General features: G+C 40.8%; 1 protein-coding gene across 1 annotated transcript in view; it reads right to left on the bottom strand.

Annotated features, from left to right (window-relative positions):
• Positions 1-398: 398 nt before the first annotated feature.
• The window catches only part of LOC121276064 (transcription factor E2F3-like), a 56,540-nt gene continuing 33,142 nt past the window's right edge, over positions 399-23,796 (bottom strand). The window contains exons 2-7 of the mRNA XM_041184005.1: positions 23,428-23,539; positions 11,821-12,040; positions 10,213-10,371; positions 9,068-9,182; positions 8,631-8,769; positions 399-890 (exon numbers count right to left, since the gene is read on the bottom strand). Coding sequence (XP_041039939.1) covers positions 625-890; positions 8,631-8,769; positions 9,068-9,182; positions 10,213-10,371; positions 11,821-12,040; positions 23,428-23,539 — 1,011 coding nt within the window. The 3' untranslated portion in view covers positions 399-624. The remainder of the gene's footprint in view (positions 891-8,630; positions 8,770-9,067; positions 9,183-10,212; positions 10,372-11,820; positions 12,041-23,427; positions 23,540-23,796) is intronic.

Here is a 23,796-nt window from a genome sequence, read left to right as displayed (position 1 = left end):
GTTTTTTTTTAAATTAATGTCTTTATTGCAAACGAGAAACCTTATTTGCAATTAATTTTTAAACTTAGATTTGCACCCTTCATAAGATTATTTTTCCCTCCACTCACACAACATAAACTAAACTAAACTAATCAACACATAGTGAAACCTGCTACATTCAACTCAACCATAGGACAAAACAATGTTTGTCAATATAGCCACAGCCTATTCTCAGGCAAGACCAAATGCAGCACTATTACATATCTCAACCAATCAAGAGAATTTCCACAGCTGATCAATTCACCTTGGAAGACTATGGTCAGTAAGGTCTCCAGGCCTTGAAATAATTTGCAGAGTGAATACTTACAGTATGCATGCCAAAAACCAACACAACAAATTCCATTATTAGCTGGGTACAGTAATCAATAGTGAAGTTTCATTTCATGCTAATACATAATTTATATAAAATACCAGCATAAAACACCACAGTTGCCGGTAGCCGATATAGACGATTAGAGTCAACACAACTGGCTGTGGTTTTACTGGCAAAAAGTTCCATTACTATTCCTGTAATTGGTACAGACTTCCCTCATCACTCTCCAGCTTCCAAATTTGCACTCTGTTTCTAGGTCCATCACAGACAGCTTAATTGGTCATGTAAAAATCTTCCAGTGGGAAAAGCCCATCAACATCACAATCAAACAGATCACTGATTCCTGCTTTATCACCAATGCTCAGTATGTACTCTTCCTGAGCAACCGACGGAGACAGATTTACAAACAGTCCTTCCTCTTCCATGGGCAATGAAATCTGATCTTCAGTTTGTTGCAGGAGATTGTTCAGTGAGGTTAAAGGTGAAAAGTGTGAACCTGAACTGTCACCATGCTGAATACTATTAGAAATGTCAAAATCTGTCAAAAGAAAATAAGAAATGAGTTAGTAAACAACATGTCTCATCTCCTAGCCACCGCACATTAGGGTTGGAAAGCAGTCCATGGCTGGCTCCTTTTCAAAGAAAGGGATCCCATTTCATAGAATCAACTTGTTACAGCACAGGAAGCCATTTGGCCCATCTTGCCCATACTGACTCTCTGCAAGTGCGATTCAGCTAGTATCACTCCCCTGCCTTTTCCCCGTAGCCCAAAGATTTTTTCATTTTCAGACAATCGTCCTTTTCCATTTGGAACGCCATGATTTATTCTGCTAAACTTTCAGACAGTGCATTCTAAACCCATACCACTCGCTGCATTTAACAAACAGCTTCCCCCATGTTTCCGTAGTTTCTTTGGCCAATTACCTTAAATCTGCACCCTCTAGTTCTCGATCCTTCCACAAATGGGAACAATTTCTCTTTCCTTGTGTCCAAAAAAATCTCCTCTCAATTTTACCTTCTCCAAGGAGAACAGTCTCTGGTTCGCCAATCTATCTACCTAACTGAATTTTCTCATTTCTTAAGCATTCTCCTGAATCTTTCCTGCACACTCCAATGACTAAGAAATTAACTAATGGTTAAGAAGGCATATGGGATACTTGCTCTTATTAGCTGAGGCATAGAATATAAGAGCAGGGAGGTTATGCTGGAACTGTATAAAACGCTGGTAAGCCACAGCTAGAGTACTGTGTGCAGTTCTGGAATCCACATTATAGGAAGGATGTGATTGTACTAGAGAGTGTGCAGGGGAGAGTTACCAGGATGTTGCCTGGGCTGGAGAGTTTTAGATCTGAGGAGGGATTGGATAGACTGGGCTTATTTTCCCTGGGGCAGAGGAGATTGAGGGGGAACATGATTGAGGTGTACAAAATTATGAGGGGCATAGATTGGGTAGACAGGAAGGAAGGTGGAGGGATCAGTAACCAGGGGGCATAGATTTAAGCTAAGGGGCAGGAGGTTTAGAGGGGATGAGAGGAAGAATTTTTTCACCCAGATGGCGATGGGAATCTGGAACTCACTGCCTGCAAGGGTGGTAGAGGCAGAAATCCTCATAACAGTTAAGAAGTATTTGGATGTGCACTTGCGATACCATGGCGTACAAGGCTGTGGGTCTAGTGCTGGAAAATGGGATTAGAATAGTTAGGTACTTGTCTGACCAGCGCAGACGCGAAAGGCCGAAGGGCCTTTTTCTGCGCTTTAGGCTCTCTATGACAACGACTTCGTACCCTTCCTAAAGTGTGGTGCCCAAAACTGGATGCAATACTCCTGTTGAGACCAAACCAGTGTTTATACATGTTTCTCAAAACTTCCTTGCTTTTGTGCTTTACGCCACAATTTGTAAATTCCAGGATCCTGCATGCTTCATTAACTGATAAGCAAGAGCAGGGATCCCATGGGGAATGCCACTATAAACCTTCCTCCAGTCTGGAAAAACAACCTCTCATCACTACTTTGCTTCCTATCATTCAGCCACTTCCGTATCCACGTTGCTGCTGTCCCTATCAATCCATGAACTCTAACTTTGCTCAAGTCTGTGGTCCTGCACTTCGTCAAATGCATTTTGGAAATACATGTACACCACATCAACAGCATTACCCTCATCAAACCTCTGTTACCTCATCAAAAAACTCCAGTTAGTTAAGCATGATTTTCCCATAACAAATCCATGCTGGTTTTCCTTAATTAATCCACATTTTCCCAAGTAACTATTAATTTTGTCCCGAATCATGTTTTTTAAAAGCTTTCCCACCACAAACATTAAACTGACTGGCCTGCAGTTGCAAGGCTTGCCTTTACACATTTTTTTTTAAAAAAGGGTGTAACATTTGCAATTCTCCAGTCCTCTGGCACCACCCCTGTGTCTAAGGAGAATTGAAAAATTATGGCCAGTGCCTCTGAAATTTCCACCTTTACTTCCCTCAGTAACCTTGGATGCATCACATCCAGTCCTGATGTCTTATCAAATTTAGCTGCACAGTCAGTCTATCCAATACCTTCTCCAGCCAATCAAGTGTCTGAACTACCACCTCTTTTTGGTCCCTAATCAGCTCCACTCCTCCTTTTACTATTTATTTGCCTATAAAAGACTTCTGGGTTCTCTTTTGTGTTCACTGCCAGTCTCTGCTCATACTTTCTTGGATTCCCTTATTTGCTTTTTCAATTCCTCTCTGTACCTTCTATATGGAGCCTGATTCTCTAATGTATTATTCACCCTACATGTCACATGCACCCCTTTTCTGTTTACTCTTACTCTCTTCCTCTTTCACCATCCAAAGAACTCTGTATTTGTTTGCCCCCCCTTTCCCCTTCCTTGACTGTACCCTGAACAACTTCTATTTTAAAAGGCAGTCCATTATTCAGTTACAGTTTTGCCTGTCAATCTTTGCTTCCTTTGGGAGAGAACAGCTATGGCTTCCTCGCCCCGCCAAAACACACCAACCAAACAAAAAAAAAAGCCCCATGTAACCGCAATCATCAAATCACCAAATGGACCTTTTACATCAAACACAGAATTTGTGCCCTTCTTTCATAATCTGAAGGTAATGTCTCAGGTTCCAAACTATGTGGACCAATGAAGTTCCAGGTTCCACCTCTGATCTGTATTACATGCTTTGTTTTGAAGACACAACAGTGGTAGAAGCATCTAGGGCTATGCAAAGGTGGGAGAACAAGGGAGAAACTCAGTCAATGTCACCAGCTCTGAAAAGTTAAGCACACAGAAGTGGGAGGGTTTGGAACTGGGCTCAACAGTGATTCCACTGTGTTTGAACAGCCTGACTATAGGGTCAAACACACCTGAATAATGGAGACATGTGTGCATTTACATTCTCCCAACAACTGAGTTTTTCTCTTCATGACAGGAAAACAAAAGGAAGAAAGAAAATTGAAGGGAAAGGTGAACTACTTCCTGCTCTCCTAAAAACACTAACTTACACTTGGGATACAGTTTCATAGGCAACATTAGTCTACAGACACTTTGCTAATTTCACAGTAGTTCATTTATGTGCCTCAGCAAAATTCTGGTTCTCTTCTCATCAGACTGACCAAGTGTACATATAACAAGGGTCACTGCACTTCAAAATTTTCATGTGCTTGTTGGATGTGGACCTAAAGTGCTCAAGCCTCATGATGAAATATCAATGTGCAAATGCAATGGAAACTAATTTAAGAAGGATGAGAATTAATTTCGTAGAAACTGTTCCTGCCATCAAAGGGGATCAGTACTGTACACTATATTGTAGCTCTCTCTAGTGGTTAAAAGCACAATAGAAGCGTTATGCTAGGGAATTTATTGGTCAAGCAGCTTGGTACTCAAGTCTGATACAAAAATGTATGTAGGGTTACAATTAAAGCTGCATTAAGGAAAGGTAAGAGTTCTCGCTTCTTTTTTAAAAAAAGAAACTTAAATAATTTTCTTCCCTTCAGCTCTGAAGGGTTATATGGACTCAAAACATTATTTCCCTCTCCACAGATGCTGCCAGACCTACTGAGCTTCCCCAGCATTTTCTGTTTTGGTTTCAGATTTCCAGCATCTGCAGTATTTTGCTTTTATCTTAAATAATTTTCTACTTAGTTTAAATTCAAGGTAAAAGTCTTTTAACTGAAGTTATGGCAGGAGAGCTCAGTCCCATGTGCCACAAGCCCTGCAGTGGGAAGTCTTAGATGCTGCTGGCAGCCTGGATGACCACATCTACAGGAAGTGCCACCGGTTTGACCAGCTAGAGCATCAGCCAGAGGCACAGCAGTACACCTCAGAGGCTGAGAGTTACGCGGATAGCACATTTTTAGACATGGTCACTCTGCAGCTTAAGGAAGTGCAGTCAGAGAAGGAATGGGTGACCACCAGTCAGAAGGAGGGAGGCTGTCAGGTAGCCAGGAAAGCCCCAGAGTGCACCTCACTCAAGAACAGTTTTTCTGTGTTGGAAAACGGCGAGCGTAAAGTTCCTCTGGGGAGTGCAGCCAGAGCCCAGCTGCACACGAGGGGAGGAAAAAGAGAAGAGGAGCAATAGTGGTAGGGAGACTCAATAGTGAGGGGTATAGACAGGCATTTCTGCAGCCGCAGACGAGTGTCCAGGGTGGTGTATTGCCTCCCTGGGGCCGAGGTCAAGGGTGTCACTGAACGGCTGGGCATTCTGAAGGGGGAGGGTGAACAGTCAGAGGTCGTGGTTCACATTGGTACCAACGACATAGGTTGAAAGAGGGATGAGGTCCAGCAACAAGAATTTAGGGAGCTAGGTAGCAGATTGAAAAGCAGGAGCTCAAAAGGTTATAACCTCTGGATTACTCCTGGTGCCACATGCTAGTGAGTATAGGAATAGGTGAATAAAGCAGATGAATGTGTGGCTGAAGAGTTGGTGCAGGAGAGAAGGCTTTAGATTCCTGGATCACTGGGTCCATTTTTGGAGAAGATGGGGCCTGTACAAGTTGGACAGGTTGCACCTGAACAGGAACAGGACCAAAATCCTCACGGGGTGGTTTGCTAGAGCTGATGGTGGGGGCTTAAACTAATTTGGCCAGGGGATGGGATACAGAATGGAGCTATAGTAGGGGATGATGCACAGGCAAGTATAGAGGAAAACCCAAGTCAGTCTGGAAGGCAGAGCATATACATCAAGTTAAGGCACAAGGGAGCATGGCAAGGCTGGATGGCATTTATTTTAATGCAAGGAGTCTTGTAAGGCAGATGAGTTGAGGGTGTTGATTAACACATGGAGATATGATATCATTGCTATCACAGAGACACGGTTGAGGGAGAGGCAGGACTGGCAGCTCAATATTCTAGGGTATAGCATCTTCAGACAAGACGGGGAGGTGATGGTGGTGTTGCTATATTGATCAAGGAGTCAATTGCTGCAAGGAGGAGGGATGATATCTTAGAAGATTCCACAAATGAGGCCATATGGGTAGAACCTAAACAAAAAGGGGCCAATCACATTGCTGAGAGTGTACTATAGACCCCCAAACAATGAAGGAGAGATGGAAGGACAGATATGTAGGCAAATCACAGAGAAGTGTAAAAATAATAGGGTAATAATAGTAGGAGATTTCAACTTCCCCAATATTAACTGGAATAGACAAAGTACGAAAGGCTTAGAGGGGGTGGAATTCTTAAATTGTATCCAGGAGAGCTTTTTAAGCCAACACGTAGAAAGTCCTACAAGAGAGGGAGTGCTGCTAGACCTAATTTTAGGGAAGGAAACTAGGCAAGTGTTAGAATGTCAGTGGATGAGCATTTCGGTGATATTGACCATAACTGAGTAAGATTTAAGGTAGTCATGGAAAAGGACAAAGATGGACTGGAAATAAAGGTTCTGAATAGAGTGAAGGCCGATTTCAATATGATAAGATAGGATCTGGCCAAAGCGGACTAAGCAGTTACTTGTGGGAAAATCTACATCAGGGTAGTGGGAGTCATTCAAAAAAGGAAAGAATGAGTGTGCAAGGCCAACGTGTTTCATAAAGGTGAAAAGTGGGATCAACAAGTCTAGAGAACCCTGGATGTCAAGGCACGTACAGGATTGGATAAGGTTAAAAAAAAAAAGCTTATGGCTGATACCAAGGGCTCAAAACAGCGAAAGCCCTAGGAGTAGAAAGTGCAGGGGGGTTACTTAAAAAAAATAAATTAGGGGAGTGAAGAGGGGGCATGAAAAAACACTGGCGGGTAAAATAAAGGAAAATCAAAATGTGGTTTATAAGTACATTAGGACAAGAGGATAACCAGGGAAAGAGTAGGGCCCATTAAGCACCAATGTGGCAATCTGTGTGTGGAGCCAGAAGATGTAGGTGAAGTTTTAAATGAGCACTTTGCACCTGTATTTGCTATAGAGAAGGATGATGTAGGTATAGAAATTAGGGAACGGGACTTTGATATACTAGAACAAATTAGCATTGAAAGGGAGAAGGTAATAGCAGTTTTAGCAGGCTTAAAGTGGATAAAACCCCAGGCCCACATAAGGAGATATATCCCAGGCTGCTGTGGGAGGCAAGGGAGGACATTGCAGGGGCTCTGACATTAACTTTCAAATCCTCTCTGGTCACAGGAGAGGTGCCAGAGGTCTGGAGGGCAGCGAATGTGGTTCTATAATTCAAGAAGGGTGGTTGGGATAAACCAGGAAACTACAGGCCACTGAATGACAGAATTAATCTCCATTTGGAGAGGCAAGGATTGATCAAGGATATTCAGCATGGCTTTGTCAAACAAATTTGATTGAATTTTTTGAGGCGGTGACTTGGTGTGTAGATTTGGGTGCAGTTGATGTAGTCTACATGAACTTCAGTAAGGCTTTTGACAAGGTCCGGCATGGGAGACTGGTCAAGAGTGAGAGCCCATGGGGTCCAGGGCAATTTGGCAAATTGCATCCAAAATTGGCTTAGTGGCAGGAGGCATAGGGTGATGGTCAAAGGTTGTTTTTGTGACTGGAAGCCTGTGTCCAGTGGCATACCACAGGGTTCGGTGCTGGTCTCTTGCTGTTTGTAGTGTACATTAATGATCTAGACATGAGTGTAGGAGGTATGATCAGTAGGTGGGGGGTATCCTGGAACTCACTGCCTGAAAGAGTGGTAAAGGTGGGAACCCTCAACATTTAAGATGTAATAAGATGAACATGTGAAATGCCATAACACACAAGGCTACGGGCCAAGTGCTGGAAAATGGGATTAGAGTAGATAGGTGCTTGATGGCTGGTGTGGACAGGATGGGCTGAAGGGCCTCTTTCCAAGCTGTGGAACTCTAGGACTATGAATATGACTAATTCAGTATACAAATATTTACAAATGCTCATGCTATTTAAAAGAAACTCTTGCAAAAACATTAAGAGTTGAAGTGTCAAAGCAGTTAATATTGGAACAGTTTGACTTTGCTTTTTTTGGAAAAGGGAGATGAGATTGATTGGTGGTTTAAGCGTTACAGAAAACAAAGCATTAGAAAACAACAAACTGTTCCAAGATTTCTGTAGGCCTGAATGTTTCAGTGACATCTTAAAAGGCAATAATGTGGAGTGACCTATTTAATAGAAAATATAACACACCCAGACCATTTGGGCCAACCAGTTCATGCCAGTATTTATGTCCCACTTGAGCCTCCTTCCATCCTTCCTCATCCAGCAGAAGAACTCTCTATGTCCTTCTCCCTATGATCATCTACCTTCCAGCAAAATGCACCTATGTAAATCACCTCAAACTCACCCTGTGGCAGCAAGTTCCACATTCTCACCACTCTCTGGGTAAAGGAGATTCTTTTTGTGGTGACTATCTTATGCTGACAGTCACTAGTTTTGCTTTTCCCCACAAGTGGAAATAGTGTCTACTCCATATTCTATTAAACGTTTCATAATTGTAAAGAACTTATTAGCTCATCCCTCAATCTTTTCAAGAGAAGAGCCCCAGCCTGTTCATCCTTCCTTGATGGGTATAGCCTTGCATTTCTGGCATCATGGTAGAAATTAATTTTGCACCTTCTCCAGTGCCTCTATTTACTTTTTAATAATATGGCAACCAGAACTTTAGGTAATATGTCCAAGAGTGGCCAAACCAAGATTTGATACAAATTTAGCATAACTTGTCTACTTTTCAAATCCATTCTGAGAAATAAGTCCTAGTTCTGTGTTTGCCTTTTTCAACAGTGACCTTATTAAGCTATCATATATAACCAAAGCTTGCAAGAGACAGACAGAAACATAAAATATACATAGATCAAAAATAATCACTGCCTCGGGCTTACCCCGGATTCGTGACTGGGATATACTTCTAGAATGTTCCTGACTGGCAGCCTTCAATGGACTACTGGATGTTCCAGTGTCATCTGGACACAAGTAAACCTCAACAGGCCCTCTCGAGCTTAATAAGTGTATCTGGAAATTCTAAAAGAAATGAAAAAGGCAAAAGATGGCACGTCAGATAAAATTAGCAAGTTGTTTGGAGAACACAAGCTATTGTACGCAATTACAAGAACAGGTTAAATAATCAGTTTTGCAGAACTAAAACTCCCCTCTTCAAATTTGTTTCAGTGAATGCCTGTCTGTACATGGGTCAGTTCCACCCAGATCAAGGCAAGAAAGGGCAATCAGGTACGCAAAGAAGAGAGAAAAAAAATCAGGCAGTGTTAAACACAATTGCTGATTACATGCTACTAGCTATCTCCAATGAGCCTCAACTTACATCATAGGGATCAGATACTTCCAGCCTCGTTTCAGGAGGAGCTTTCACAGCTATTATCACCTGACCTTTGAAACTTTGGATCTTTCGGATGTCCTGATAAGTCACATAATTTAACGTGTTGCATGTTAAGGAGAGTAAACGAGGCATTGAACAACAATTAAACTGACCCAAATTCTCGATCAGCAGAGAACAAAAAATGCATTAGCCACGGTTTCTTAGTCAGCAGCGAGTGACAAAGTGAACTAATGGTCTCTGTGGTATGCAGTTCCTCTTTCCTTACGTCAGTTTGAATCTAGTATCAAGTCAAGAGAATCTCCAGGCATTCAGAGCAGTGATGTCATTAAGCAGGGTAAGCATCTAATCACATTGAAATATTATTAGACAGAGAATCAGATAAATCTCACAAAGTAAAATCAGTGATTGGGCCTTACACATGGGATTATGGTAGAAGGTACAATATTAAAAATTTTAAAAAAGTGAAATCATAATTGAGAAATTTGACATTCCACAAATGCATATTCAACTTTCCAGGGGCAGAGGGGTTTTTCAGCAGTAACTGTGAACCTACTACACCATAAAAAACGCACTAACCTCTCATTCAACAAGGTGTAACTTTTTCTAAGGTTTTTACAGCAAGACTAAAAGTAAACAAGCAACTCGTCAGTTCAGTGATCTCTGCTCGATTGCGGTCTGAAGGTACTTTAAACAGTGTGCACCCTATGGGGAGCCACAGAATCACTGACAACAACTTCTGGACTTCCACATTTAACCGTATATGTGCATACTCCAGTAGTTGCTATCAGCTTTAGGATAATGGTGGCAAATGCTTTGAAATGGCTGACAATGAGATATAATACAAAAATAATGAAAGCATTACCCAAACATTTAACTTTACAAATTAGACTTTGAAGGAAAGCTCTGTGGATTAAATACAAGTTGCTCTGAAGTTGGTTTTCTTCAATAAACATAGTCATGTTTGGTCCCCACCTGGCTTGATGTTTTCAGAAACATGGCATTAGAAGCTGTCTACAAGTTTATTACTACCATGTTACTTGTCTTCACAAATCATCAAGTACATTCAAACCCATCATGCCAGTTCTAGTAAAACTCTTTAAAAACTTTGAACAGCAAACTAGAAAGGATATCTTTGGTTTTCAGAGTCCTCCGTTAGCTTTTTGAGATCCAAGGTGCAGCTCTGGATCAAGTCATCCAACCTCTTCTCTTTCAGGCTAAGTTCAGCCACCTCCCTGTTCAGACCCTGGCATCGTTTCAGCATACCATCATTGTCTGTCAGGCTGCAACCCCTGCAGGAAGACAGCATCACTAATGGTGCTCAGCAACTCAGACAAACTTCAAAAATTCCATAATTAAGAGACACTCTTCAGCTCCTATTGTTGGAAGTTGATGTGAAACAAACATGGCAAAAGTTAGCTGTTGAAAGATCACATTTCATTTTTACCCAACCAAAGGACAGCAACTTTCTCATACAGTCCTTTTAATACTACATGTTACACAAACACAAGATGCAACCATAATGTTTCAGAATGAAGAGCCATCTTCAAAGTGGGATGGCCTTCTCTCTTCCAATTCTTTCATCAGACTCTGGAACAGGTCAAGAAATATCTCCATTCAGACAATCCCATCTATTTTGAAGACTCTTAACCCATCACCCTATAGGGAAAAATCTCTGGATAAAGTCCATTTGTTATAAATGGTATAGCTTGCCTCAAAGCAGAGAGCCCTTCAGCAGACTGGGCCTTATATTTGCTCAGCAGAACCACCACAGTGTTTGAGTGAAAAGAATCATAGTCCAAATATTCTGAGCTGAATTCGAAGTGGTGTTGCAGTTGGAGGTCACAGGCTTATGTTGCTGTTCAACAGTCATATTGACAGTCATTTTGTTCCCATCAGTGTCTTGGGTGATGGTTTGTGCTTCCTGATCAACTGAACTGTGCAGAGTCCAAATCTATTTACATGCTAGAACTTGAAGGCAGAAACCCACATAGACAGAAATACCCAGAAAGGGTAAAGTGGGAGAGCTGCAGTGAGCTGGAAGCCCAGATCCAGCAATACAGGGCATTCATGAAGATCAAGGCTCATAGCTTGGGCAACTGAGACCAAGCAAAGAACTTTGGCGTCGTTCAGTTCACCTAGAGCAGCATAGTGGAAAAAGCACGTACACAGCACAACAATCCCCAGTGCTGACCACATGACTGCAAATGGCACCACTGTTGAGTAGAGGGAAGCCATCTAGTCTAGAACAGATTCCATGTACTGCTCAACCCTGGGTTTCAGGTATAGAAGCAAGTACTTGACAAATAACAAGGCTAAGATTCTTACAACTTCGCTCCAAATTACATTGAAAAGCTACAGATGCACCTAGCCTTTACTGATATACATTGAACAAGGAAAAAAGCCTATCACTGGCCCCCTGTCGAGCTCTACCTGTCCCTCCCACCCCCCTCTACCAGCTTATATTTCATCTAATTTCTATATTGTTTAGTTCTGAAGAAGGATCATACGGACTCAAAACGTCAACTGTATTCCTCTCCGCGGATGATGTCAGACCTGCTGAGTTTTTCCAGGTATTTTTGTTTTTGTTTTAAAACAAGATAGGTTGTCACAGCCCAAGTGTTAACACTCTGAGATATTCACATTACTTTACTGTTAAGTGGAGTGCCCCTTAAAAGATAGAATGGATATCCAAGGCGAATGGCAAATTAAGGAATGGGAATTGCAAAAAAAAAACTTACATCCATTGAACATTATTTTTGGATTTCTTCTCAATGAGATGAATACCCTCCAACACATTTGTGATGTCATAGATCCTTCGCTTCGGCACATTTAAGACTTCTGCAGCTCGGTTTAAGTCCAACACTCCATCTGGAGACTGGCTCAAGAGCTGAACAACATTCTTTGTGAGGGGAACCAGTGAGGTGTTGTAGCGAGTCTTCTCTGATGGCGACCTGGGAGCTATATTGTGGAAGGAATAAAAGAATATTCACTGACATGGTTCATCTTGAAATTCAAGCTTACTCACAGCTCATGAAACATTTCGAATAAAAGGTGCAGATCCAACAGTAACCAACTCAGCAGCATCAAAATTGGGTGTGGGCAACTTCCTGTTGCACATCCAATCTGCATCTACTAACTTGCACAGTGACCAACTTTAAGAACATTCCAACATAATCTGCCCAGACTGGAAGCAAAGGTTTCCAAATAGCAGCAAAGAAAACGTTCAGCTAGAAAATACTCTTAACCAAGATGTTTCAGGTGATTGTATGGCAAGATGTATTTGGTCCTGGGGTGAAGGTGGGAGAAAGATGACTCCTTATGAGGATGCTATTCACAAAAGGGACCAAACCTGAAAAATGTCAGATCAATACTGGAAAATATTGGAAGCATTTCATACATGCTCTGGATCACTTCTCCACAGGCAAAAAAAATACAACTTCATCCTACTTCAAATTTGCTTATCTTTGCATAATTCACACTTAAATTGTCCAATTTTTGCCAATTGAGCATTCACGAGCAGACAGTATTAAGAAATGGAAGCCTTTCTACTGTACTTTTGGTAATAATCCAGCTCAAATAGCTTGGAAGAAAAGTCGAGCTCTGACAATATCGCAACTTATCTCTAAGCCAGTATATTTGAGACAATTCTATTTTCCAATACCATCCACCCTCCATGGCAATTTCTTTGTTGGCTTCAGCCCACTGAAAACTGGACGAGGCCAAACTCAATGCAATCGTCATGAGGATTTTAGTAGAGGACTGATCTCAAAATATGCTCATACAACTCTGGTCCAAAATATAGACAAATGCTGGCACAGCCACACCAAAAAAAAATCCTAGACATGCTGTTCAGCATATCTCATTTGAGAAACAAAATGGCCATTGCAACTTTTTCAAACATGCAAACAAAACCAACTTTCCCTTTAACCTCTAAAGCACAAAGAATCTTTTAACTACTCATAGCTAAAATGAAATGGGGATAGAGAGTATGGAGAAAGAGCATACTCCCCTTAAATCCCCTGTGGACAGTTTAAATGGAGAAGTCACCAAGGCTGACTACTGCTGCAGCGGGTGGGTGAATGGTGAAGGACAGCAATCCATTTAACAAGCATCTGGCCCAAACAAAAATTGCAGACATTTCTCGAATAAATATTTCCATTCCACTCAGCTAAATGCCTTCTCAGTATCTGAATGTAATGTGATGGGAGAGGTATGTCTCACTTCCAGAAGGAAGGCACATATCAGCCAGGCACAATCAAATGTAAGAATAACACATTCAGCTGGAAGGGAGCTAGCTTCAATTCATTAACAAGAGATTGGTCTCTGGTGAATTGAAATTAAAGATTGGCAGGCAAAATTGTGAATGAGCAATGGGAAGCATTCAGAGAGGTGGTGGTTCAGGTGATTCAGGAACAGACTAGATACATTTCCAGAATAGGGCAAGCGAGTGCATCCAAAGCTAGAGGTCTTAAAATGACAAAAGATATTGCTGTGAAGGTATAAGGCATGGCTGAGATACTAAATGAATACTTGGCATTTAACTTTGTTAAAATTCATGTTATCAATGTTAATAGTAAAGAGGGAGTTGGTAGAAAAATTGGACGGGATAGAAATAGAAGAGGTGGTCCTGGAAAGGTTGGCAGCAGATGTCACCCACCCAAAGAGGATGCACCCTCAATTGCTGAGCCACAATCTTCCAATCCTCCTTAAATATCAGAGTGGTACCAGAGAGCTGGAGGATTGCAAACGATAGACCCCTGATAAATGGGAGAAGATAAACTCAGCAATTACAGGTAAATCAGTCCAACGTCTGTGATGGAAAAAATTTGACACACAAGAATGCAGAATAACAACTGTCAAATGAAAAAATATGGGTTAATAAATTACACTCAAATTTGTTAAAAGCAGTGTTCGACTAATTTGATCGAATTCTTCGATGAAGTAATGGAGAAGGTTGTTGAGGATAGTGCAGTTGATATATATATATATATATATATATATATATATATGGACTTTGAAAAGACATTTAACAGGTGGCACAAAATAGACCCATCAGCAAAATTAAAGCCAATGGAATTAAGTGATGGTGGCTGCATGGATACAACATTGTCAAAGAGACAGAAAGCAGAGAGCAGTAATGACATTTGCAATGAGGGTCTCTGCATGTCCATGTTAGTACCAGTCCCTTTCAACAAAAATTAATGACTTGGACAGGGCATAATTTCAAAGTTTAGAGATGACACGAAGCTTGGAAATGTAGTAAGCTGAGAGAGGAATAGTAGCAGACTTAGAACCAAGGAAGAGGCATATAAATTGGCTAAAAAACAGCAACAGACCTGAGGATTGGGAGCAGTTTAGAATTCAGCAAGGGATTGATTAAGAAGGGGAAAGTAGAGTACAAGAGTAAGCTTGCGGGGAACATAAAAAAAGACTGAAAAAGTTGCTATAGGTGTGTGAAGAGAAAAAGATTGGTGAAGATAAATGAAGTTACAGTCTGAAACAGGGGAATTTATAATGGGGAACAAAGAAATGGCTGACCAACTAATTACATACTCTGATTCTGTCTTCACAAAGGAGGACACAAATAACATACCAGAAATGTTGGGGAACACAGGGTTTACTGAGAGGGAGGAGCTGAAAGAAATCAGTATTACTAGGGAAATTATGTTGGGGAAATTGATGGGTTGAAGGCTGATAAATCCCCAGGGCCTGATCATTTACATCCCAGAGTACTTAAGGAAGTGGCCCTAGAAATAGTGGATGCATTGGTGGTCATCTTCCGAGATTCTATAGACTCTGGAACAGTTCCTACAGAACAGAGGGTAGCTAATGTAACCCCACTATTTAAAAAGGGAGGTAGAGAGAAAACAGGAAATTATAGACCAGTCAGCCTGACGTCAGTAGTGGGGAAAATTCTAGAGACCATTAAAAAAGATTTAATAGCTGAGCACTTGGAAAACAGTGGCAGAATCGGACAGAGTCAGCATGGATTTACGAAAGGGAAATCATGCTTGATAAATCTTCTGGAATTTTTCGAGGATATGACCAGTGGAGTTGATGAGGGGGAGCCAGTGAATGTGGTTTATTTGGACTTTCAGAAAGCTTTCGACAAAATCCCACATAAGAGATTAGCGTGTAAAATTAAAGCGCATGGGATTGGGGGTAGTGTATTGAGATGGGTTGAAAACTGGTTGGCAGACATGAAACAAAGAGTAGGAATAAACGGGTCTTTTTCTGAGTGGCAGGCAGTGACTAGTGGGGTACCGCAGGGATCAGTGCTGGGACCCCAGTTATTCACAATATATATTAATGATTTAGATGAGGGAACTAAACGTAATATCTCCAAATTTGCAGATGACATAAAGCTGGGTGGTAGGGTGAGTTGTGAGGAGGATGCAGAAATGCTTCAGTGCGATTTGGACAAGCTGAGTGAGTGGGCAAATGCATGGCAGATGCAGTATGTGGATAAATCTGATGTTATCCACTTTGGTAGCAAAAACAGGAAGGCAGATTATCTGAATGGCTATAAATTGAGAGAGGGGAATGTGCAACGAGACCTGGGTGTCCTCATACACCAGTCGCTGAAGGTAAGCATGCAGGTGCAGTAAAGGCGGCAAACGGTATGTTGGCCTTCATAGCCAGGGGATTCGAGTACAGGAGCAGGGGTGTCTTGCTGAAATTATACATGGCCTTGGTGAGACCACACCTGGAATATTGTGTGCAGTTTTGGTCTCTTTATCTGAAGGGAAATGTCCTCGCTACAGAGGGAGTGCAGCGAAGGTTTACCCGACTGACTCCTGGGGTGGCGCGACTGACATATGAGGAGAGATTGAGTCGGTTAGGATTATATTCGCTGGAGTTCATAAGAATGAGGGGGGAATCTCATAGAAACCTATAAAATTCGAACAGGACTAGATAGGGTAGATGCAGGAAGGATGTTCCCGATGGTGGGAGAGTCCAGAACCAGGGGTCACAGTCTGAGGATACGGGGTAGGCCATTTAGGACTGAGATGAGGAAAAATTTCTTCACCCAGAGAGTGGTGAGCCTGTGGAATTCACTACCACAGAAAGTAGTGAGGCCAAAACATTGTATGTTTTCAAGAAGAAGGAGTTAGATATAGCTCTTGGGGCAAAAGGGATCAAAAGATTTGGGGAGAAAGCAGGAGCAGGCTATTGAGTTTGATGATCAGCCATGATAATGATGAGTGGCGGAGCAGGCTCCAACAGCCTACTCCTGCTTCTATTTTCTACGTTTCTATGTTTCACAGACTGGTGAAATAAGCAGACACATGGCAGGTAAAATTTCATGCAGAGAAGTGTAAAGTAATGCATTTTGAAAGGAAGAATACAGGAAAGCAATGAACTAAATGGTACAATTTTAAAAGGCTGTGTGTACAGAATTATTGCAGGGCAAAATGATAAGGCTGCTGAAAAAAAGGCACATGGCATCATTGGCTTTAGAGGAAGAGATTGGGGAAAATAATTATGCTAAAACTTTGTAAGTCACTGGTTAGGTCTCAACTGGAGTGATGTTAATTCTGGGCTTCACAATTTACGAAGAATGTCATGGCCTTGGGAGAGGTTGCAGAGATTTGCTAGAATGCTACACTTGGATTATGTGAAGAGATGAGAGAAGCTGAGATTCTTTTCAGCACAGAGAAGGTTAGTGGTAGATGTAATAGTTGTTCAAAATTGATGATTGATTGAGTTTGAATTTGATATAGTAAATATTGAGAAACTGGTTCCGTTGATTGAAAGGTCAGTAACCAAAGGACATAGCCTTTAAGGTAATTGGTAAAAGAGAGGCAAGATGAGGGAAAATAGTTTTTTTTTACACAGTGAGATATGATGATTTGAATTGCCCCATCTGAAAGGGTGATGGAAGCAGATTCAGTAGTGATGTTGAAATGTGAATTTCACAAATACTTGAAGGGAGAAATATTCAGGGCTGAATTGGTTAACTCTTTCAAACAGCCAGGGTGAGCATTTTAGGCCAAACAGTCTCCTTCTGTGCTGCAAGATTCTATGATCAAATCAAATCGTAGAATGGCCTACTCCCATTTCTGGGAGAGTTCAAGCATTAAACATTACTTTTGCCAAAAGCATTCAGGTGTACCAGTTTCATTGCCCACCAGTACTAAATCTATCATTTTAACACTGACTTTGTTATGACTGCCCAAGCAAAATTAGTAGTCAAATGGTGGGTATAGGCAGTTTATATTTCTGCCATCTGACATTGCTAGAAAAAAAAAAATCACAATACTGACCAATATCAGGAAATCCATTTCTAGCAAACTGAGGTTCTAAGCTAGAGCTTGTTTGTTGGTTCAAATCTGTCTGAAGACCACCAGAACATTCCATTCGTGCACTATCTTAACTAGAGATATTACGAGAGGGGCAAGTTTCCCAAATTAATTTCTCAAATCAAACAATCAAGAATATTCTCCACAGGTCAACTGTTTCGAAGATAAGTTGCTGAAAGTTATTTCAAAGAAAATGGCTGTGATTTTCTTCTCAGGGTGCACTTAAAACATGTGTGAACCCAAACTTTAGCAAAGCAGCCCCAAACAATGCTAGTACATTTCCAATTAATAATCAGAACATTTAGATGAAGAAGTTAATTTGATGGATACCAGCAACCTGAACTGTTTGTTTCATCGAATATGCATGGGTGCAAGGCAATGTTTGAACACTTGCTAAATTCCATGAAATTGAATATGGATAACCAAGAGCATAGTGGACATTAAAAAAAACAACTACAGTTTCAAGCTATTCATGGCTTACTGAGAAAGTTAAGAATAGTATTAATTTAAAAGAAGAGGCTTATAATGTTGCAAAGAATAGTAGTATGTCTGAGGATTGGGAATATTTTAGAAACCAGCAAGGGGCAACCAAAAAGTAGATCAAAAGGGAAAAAAAATAGAAATGGGAGTAAGCAAGAAATATATATGCAGATTGTAAGCACTTTCAAAAGTAAATAAAAGGGAGAGCAGTGAAAGTGAACATTGATTCCTTACAGGCAGCGACAACAGACATTATCACGGGGAATGAGGAAATAGCAGAAATACTGAATAAATATTATGTTTGTTTTCACAGCAGAAGACACAAATTACATACCAAGAACAGAGGGTAACCTAGGGGCTAATAAGAGTGAGGAACTTAAGGTCCTTAATATTAGTAGAGAAGAAGTATTGGATGAACTTAAGGGACTAAAATCCGACAAATCCTCAGGGAAAGATCACCTAGGATTCTAAAAAAGGGAGTTGCAGAGATAGTGGACAAACTGGTTATATTTTCAAAATTTTTCTAGATTCTAGAATAGTCTCTGTAGATTGGAAGCTAGCAAATGTAACATCACTGTACAATAAAGGAAGGAGAGAGAAAACAGAGAAGCACAGGCCGGTCAGTCGTCAGGAAAGTTTTGGAATCTATTATTGATGAGGTCTTAAAAGATACATAGAAAATCACAGTATGACTCGGCAAAGTCAACATGGTTTTACAAAAGGGAAATAATGCTTGAAAATTTTATTCAAGTACTTTGAGAATTTAACTAGTAGGGTAGATAAAGGGAAAGCAGTAGATGCAGTATACTTGGATTTCCAAAAGACAGTTCGATAAAGGTGCCATCGGAGCAGATTTGCAATGGAACACACGATGCCATGGCATAGGGTCCCCAAACAACAGGGCGGGGACCCCAAAACAAATGAGTTTCAAAACATTCAAACTGGGTGCGCGAACTGATGCTGCATTTGCAAAGTTAAAAAGGGAAGCACAGAACGAATTAGTTACTTTCAGCACCCAGGGTGGTTCCGGCAACACCTCTGCCTCTGATCAGCTACAAAAACATACCCAAGAAAACATCTTTCAGATGCACTCGCTTTACTGACAAATGATCATTTTGCAAAGCGGGTGTGTCTCAGTCTCTGTCAAATCTTCACAAAATAAATAGCAAGATTCTGCTATTCTACCAGGAAAGTGATGCTAAGAAAGTAAGTTTGAAAGGAGATTGAATTGTTCAGAAATTATATCAACAGATAGCTACGAATTGCTTCTTTTCCAACCAGGTTGCCACAGCAATTATATTTCCCCTGTTTTTGATAAATCCCTCTCCTCCCACATACACTCTCTCCGATATTAGGTGTGCCACTTGCTAACAAGCCTAGAGAAGACTGCTAGGGGCACACAGTGAGCCAACTCACGCCACCCAACAATAGTGAAGTTTGTCTGCTCCCCTCAGTCCATAATCACCAATGCAACTAGGGAGCTCACTCACTGGTTGTTTAAATGAATAGTCAAGGCCACAGGTTAAAGATGTCAGCAGTGGCTCCAGTGCTAGCAGTCTGGCCTCTGGATCAGATGATGGTTGTGAGTTCAAGTTCCATACCTGTCCCAACAGACATTCCAGGGAAGTGCTGACCTGTCAGAGATGCCAGCTTTGAATGTAAAAGATACCATGAGGCTATTTTGAAGAGGAGCAGATGAACTAATCTCAGTGTCCTGGCCAATATTTATCCCTCAATCAACATCACACAAAACAGATTCTGGTCACTATTGCATTGTCTGTGGGAGCTTACTGGGTGCAAACTGACTGTGGACTTTCCCACATTCCCACTTCACAAGTACTTTGCTGGCTGTACAACTCTGGGTCTTCTGATGGTCATGAAAGGCACTATATAATTGCACATCTTTAAATTTTGGCATGGCTATGAGGTGGTTTTAAAAGTACCAGCCCACCATGCTGGGACAGGAGGAATTGTAGTCCTCACACATGTTTATGGCTAGCTTCTTACCTCAATAATGCCAAGTTATTCTCAATGACAGGAAATAGAGACAAATTTGCCTGCTTTGGGCTACATCCTATCAGCTGGTTTTATAGTCACATCTTTAGAATCATTCCTTGGCTCTCACTCCAGGCATCATGTCCAGTGCAGAGAGACACCAGAAACAGGATTGGAAAACGGATCATGGTCAGACGTTAGAGGGAAGATGCTGGGCAGTCCCAGAGCCTCACTCCACACATTCCCATTTTCTCAATGATCAGCAAGCTTTGATCCAGCGGGGAGTTTCAGTTTGGTCAGACGTTGAAACATTGATCTCAAGCCAAGTTTTAATTTGACTTTAGTTTAAAGGATTGTAACACAGGCCAGCCTGAAACCACAACAGCAGCTCACACTCTTCCACTGAGCGACACTGTTATGAGCTTTTCCAGTGAGTGATGAGATCTCAGTAAAGTAAAATGCTTCTCAGGTCTCCTACATAACAGATGCATTGTCAGTGCGGTTTTGCCTCAGTAAACTGTTGGCACCAGAGCAGGACTCCAGTCTGCTGTCTCAGTCCCTGAACAAAATTATACCAACAGGCTGACATATCGATGTTTGAGTGGGCATCTAGTCAACTTCCCACTCCTACCTTCAGATACACTTCCTCCCTCCCTCAATGTATAATCTGTTCTTGGTTTTTAGCTTTTCTCATCAGCAAGTTCCATGCTTGTTCGCCTCACGTCACAATATTTACCATCATTTAGACGAGAGGTAAGCTTGGATTTCAGCAAGGCAATTATTCAGGCAAGCATGTTTTTACAAGTGAAGAAGCACTGATCAATTAGTGTATTTTCTTGGCTTTGCCTTTCGGGTCGTGGGTGGAGGTGGGGGGCAGGACCAAGAATGAAGATGAACACAGGGCCCCACTAACTACAAATCTGCCATTGGGTGCTGTACAAAAAAAGGTTAATACGCAAGATAAGGGCTCATTCTATAATTGAGGATTTTTCTCCAATGCATCGTGTCCTCCCTAAGCAAAATGAGCAAGACAATGACAGTCCACCTACCACAACTGTCAGTGCATTACATTCCACCTGTGAAATAAGATCAGCTAATGGGCACTCAGCTCATACATTTGATCCAACAGGTGATTGGTGTGAGAACTAACTGTGATTATAATAATTAGTTCACAACATCGTGAATTGCATTTTTGCTCATTCTAGGTGCAACGAAAAGATTTAACAACAAATTCTGCCAATTTTACCTCCTTTTAACAATTCAATATATTTCTTGAAATTCATGGAAATTTTGGATGAAGGATGCCGTTCTGGAAGTAGAATACTGATATACTGTCAGTAGTAAGACCTCCCAAGTCAGCTGTAACAACAGTAGTCCACAAATTTCCACAGCCATTAACCCTGAAAATGCCATCCTATTGAAGTACATAGTTTAACATCACCTCTGCAAAACAAAGGTGCCACTTACTTGTTCAGGTGGAATCAAAGTCCTATAACACGATTCGAAGGGAGTTAAGTTTTCTTTGTCCTGGCCAATCATCATGTGACCAGGTTAACTTTCATTCATCTAATTTGCTGTTTGCAGAACTGTGCAATGCAATTTTTTTGTATCACCCCTCATCCTAATTAATCTACTTTACATAGAATTTAGAGCAGAGTGTTACAAAACTATAATAATTTTCATAATGTTATTGTGGGTTATTGTAAAGTAGGTTTATAGGGGTGAGTTTGGATGATTGTGTGTGTGTGAGATTTAATTGAGTTGGCGTCAGCTAAACTGTAAGCAAGAAATTATCAAAAGGAAAAAGGTGTAGGAGGGTACTTGAAATGCTACTTAGTAAACACGGATGAGGTCTTAGCATATAAGGTGTGAAGGAAATTTGCATTTTTAGATAATTTTCAGCTAATTTGTTTGGATTTCAAAGGGATGATAGGATGTTTACAACTGGTAAAATGAGCAAGGCCAAGCAGTGTGTTTATTTTTCCCCAAAAGGAAAGAGGTCATATTGGCAACATGAAAGATTTTTATATTATGGGAAATGCGAATTTGTAAAGACATATGGAACAATGGAATTTACAGGCTAAAGAGAGAGAAACATTTATAAAGAGGAATGAAAGGCTATGTTGGAGGGCCATGTAAGGTCTACTAGGTGTGTGAGAATGACTTTGAAGAAGCCTCCACTCATTTTAGCAAAAGTCTGCTGTGTCCAGTAACTAAAGTTGGAGAAAAGCTTTTGGAAATCCTCTGTCAAGTGGGGGCTGTGGTAACTTGCTGGCTCGCTTTTTAAATTTAAAATCTATTTTGGACTGTTACCTTAAACGGGCTGTGATGTTGAGAGTTAGGTTAATTAAGAATTTTAGGATTTCTTATAGTATTAAGTACTTATATTCTTACGTATGTGCATGTATTCTTCTTTTGCTAATAAATGTTTTAATTTAACTTTTAAAATCTCTAAGGGTCTTAGTGGACTCATTACTTCTGAATTCAATGTACACGTCTTCACATAATAAATGCAAAACTGTTATGATAGCGTGGTCAAGTCTCCCTTGTGGATTTGGTCCACCTGGCATACATCGCTTGCGAGGTCCTAACAACAGAATCAGTCCATTTGGTACAGCTGGTGTGTATCAGTTTCTATGCTCCACACGAGGCTCCTCTCCATTACTTCAGCTAACAGTATTACATATCTTTCTCTTCCTTTCTCCCTCATGTACTTATCTAGCATTAAATCGTTGATGTAGATTGCGAACAGCAGTACTCCTGGCACACAGCCACTGTGGATTCTATTTTGGATCTTATAATTTCTAACACAAGAGAACCTTACAAATCAAACTCAGATCACCACCTAGTTTCCAGAAATTAAATGGTGGCATTCCAGTTGTACACTGGACAATGAGATGTACATAGTTCCAACCTATATTTTCCCACTCAAGTACAAATTTCACCAAGATAGAGTTTTTAAAAATGCAGCTGCATTTAACCAAATCAACAGCTCAATTTTTCAGTTTCCAAAAATAAATACAAAAAATTATTTGTTGCATCCAAATTGTAAGTCACTGTCCAAGATAAAAAAATTAATCTTGAACCCTAGCCAAAGCAATAATGATTTTCTGTAGCTCAAAAAAAATGATAAACTACATGACAGCAAGCAACCTCATAACAATAGAGGTTTAGATTTCAACTGATTAAACTCTGGATATGCCATTATTACAAACTATCACTTGAATCAGTTCTGGGAGCTTCTTACTTCTTAATGTTGTCTGACAGAAAACAACCATGAGATGAAGTCTGAAATTTGTTTGACGGAAAAACATTGGGAACAAATCAGGGGGAAATAAGTAGAACAGCAAGTATATTAGTGCCCTGCTCACAGGTGAAATCAAATTCAAAGCAATTACAGGACCAACTAGTCAATTTATTACTGTATTACACTTTTTAAAAAACTGAGTAAGTTGCTGCCGCCACTGGAAACTCAATCACCACACCAGAAGCAAGCTCTAACTTCAACGTGACCGATATTCCGTTAGCCTTGATGTGAATACTCAAGGTACATCAGATCACACTTACTTTTTGGGCTATTTGGACTTCTCATCGTACCTCTTCCTTTTCCTTTCGGAGTACAAACATCAGCAGCTAGGTACTGATGGTCACTTTCTTCCAACTCCAGTCTCCTCTTTGCCTGTGCAATAAAAAGTAAACCATGATGCTTCCAATCAAATCATTTACTATCAATTCCCTTTGAAGGCAACACATAATAAGGCATTTTGACACAGGTTCATTAGCTCTGTGCATTAGACCAGTTGGAAAGCAAATATTGAGAAGTACTGATACGCAAAGGAGATTTTTTTAAAAATAGTAGGATGAATTAACCCATAACTGTCACCTAGCATCTGAATCAGTAACAATCCTGACACAGGCTTCCTGCTACATCAGATG

This window comes from Carcharodon carcharias, chromosome 3 (assembly GCF_017639515.1).
Source record: "Carcharodon carcharias isolate sCarCar2 chromosome 3, sCarCar2.pri, whole genome shotgun sequence".
Classification (NCBI taxonomy): Eukaryota; Metazoa; Chordata; class Chondrichthyes; order Lamniformes; family Lamnidae; genus Carcharodon; species Carcharodon carcharias.
This window is presented reverse-complemented; position numbering and strand designations above follow the sequence as displayed.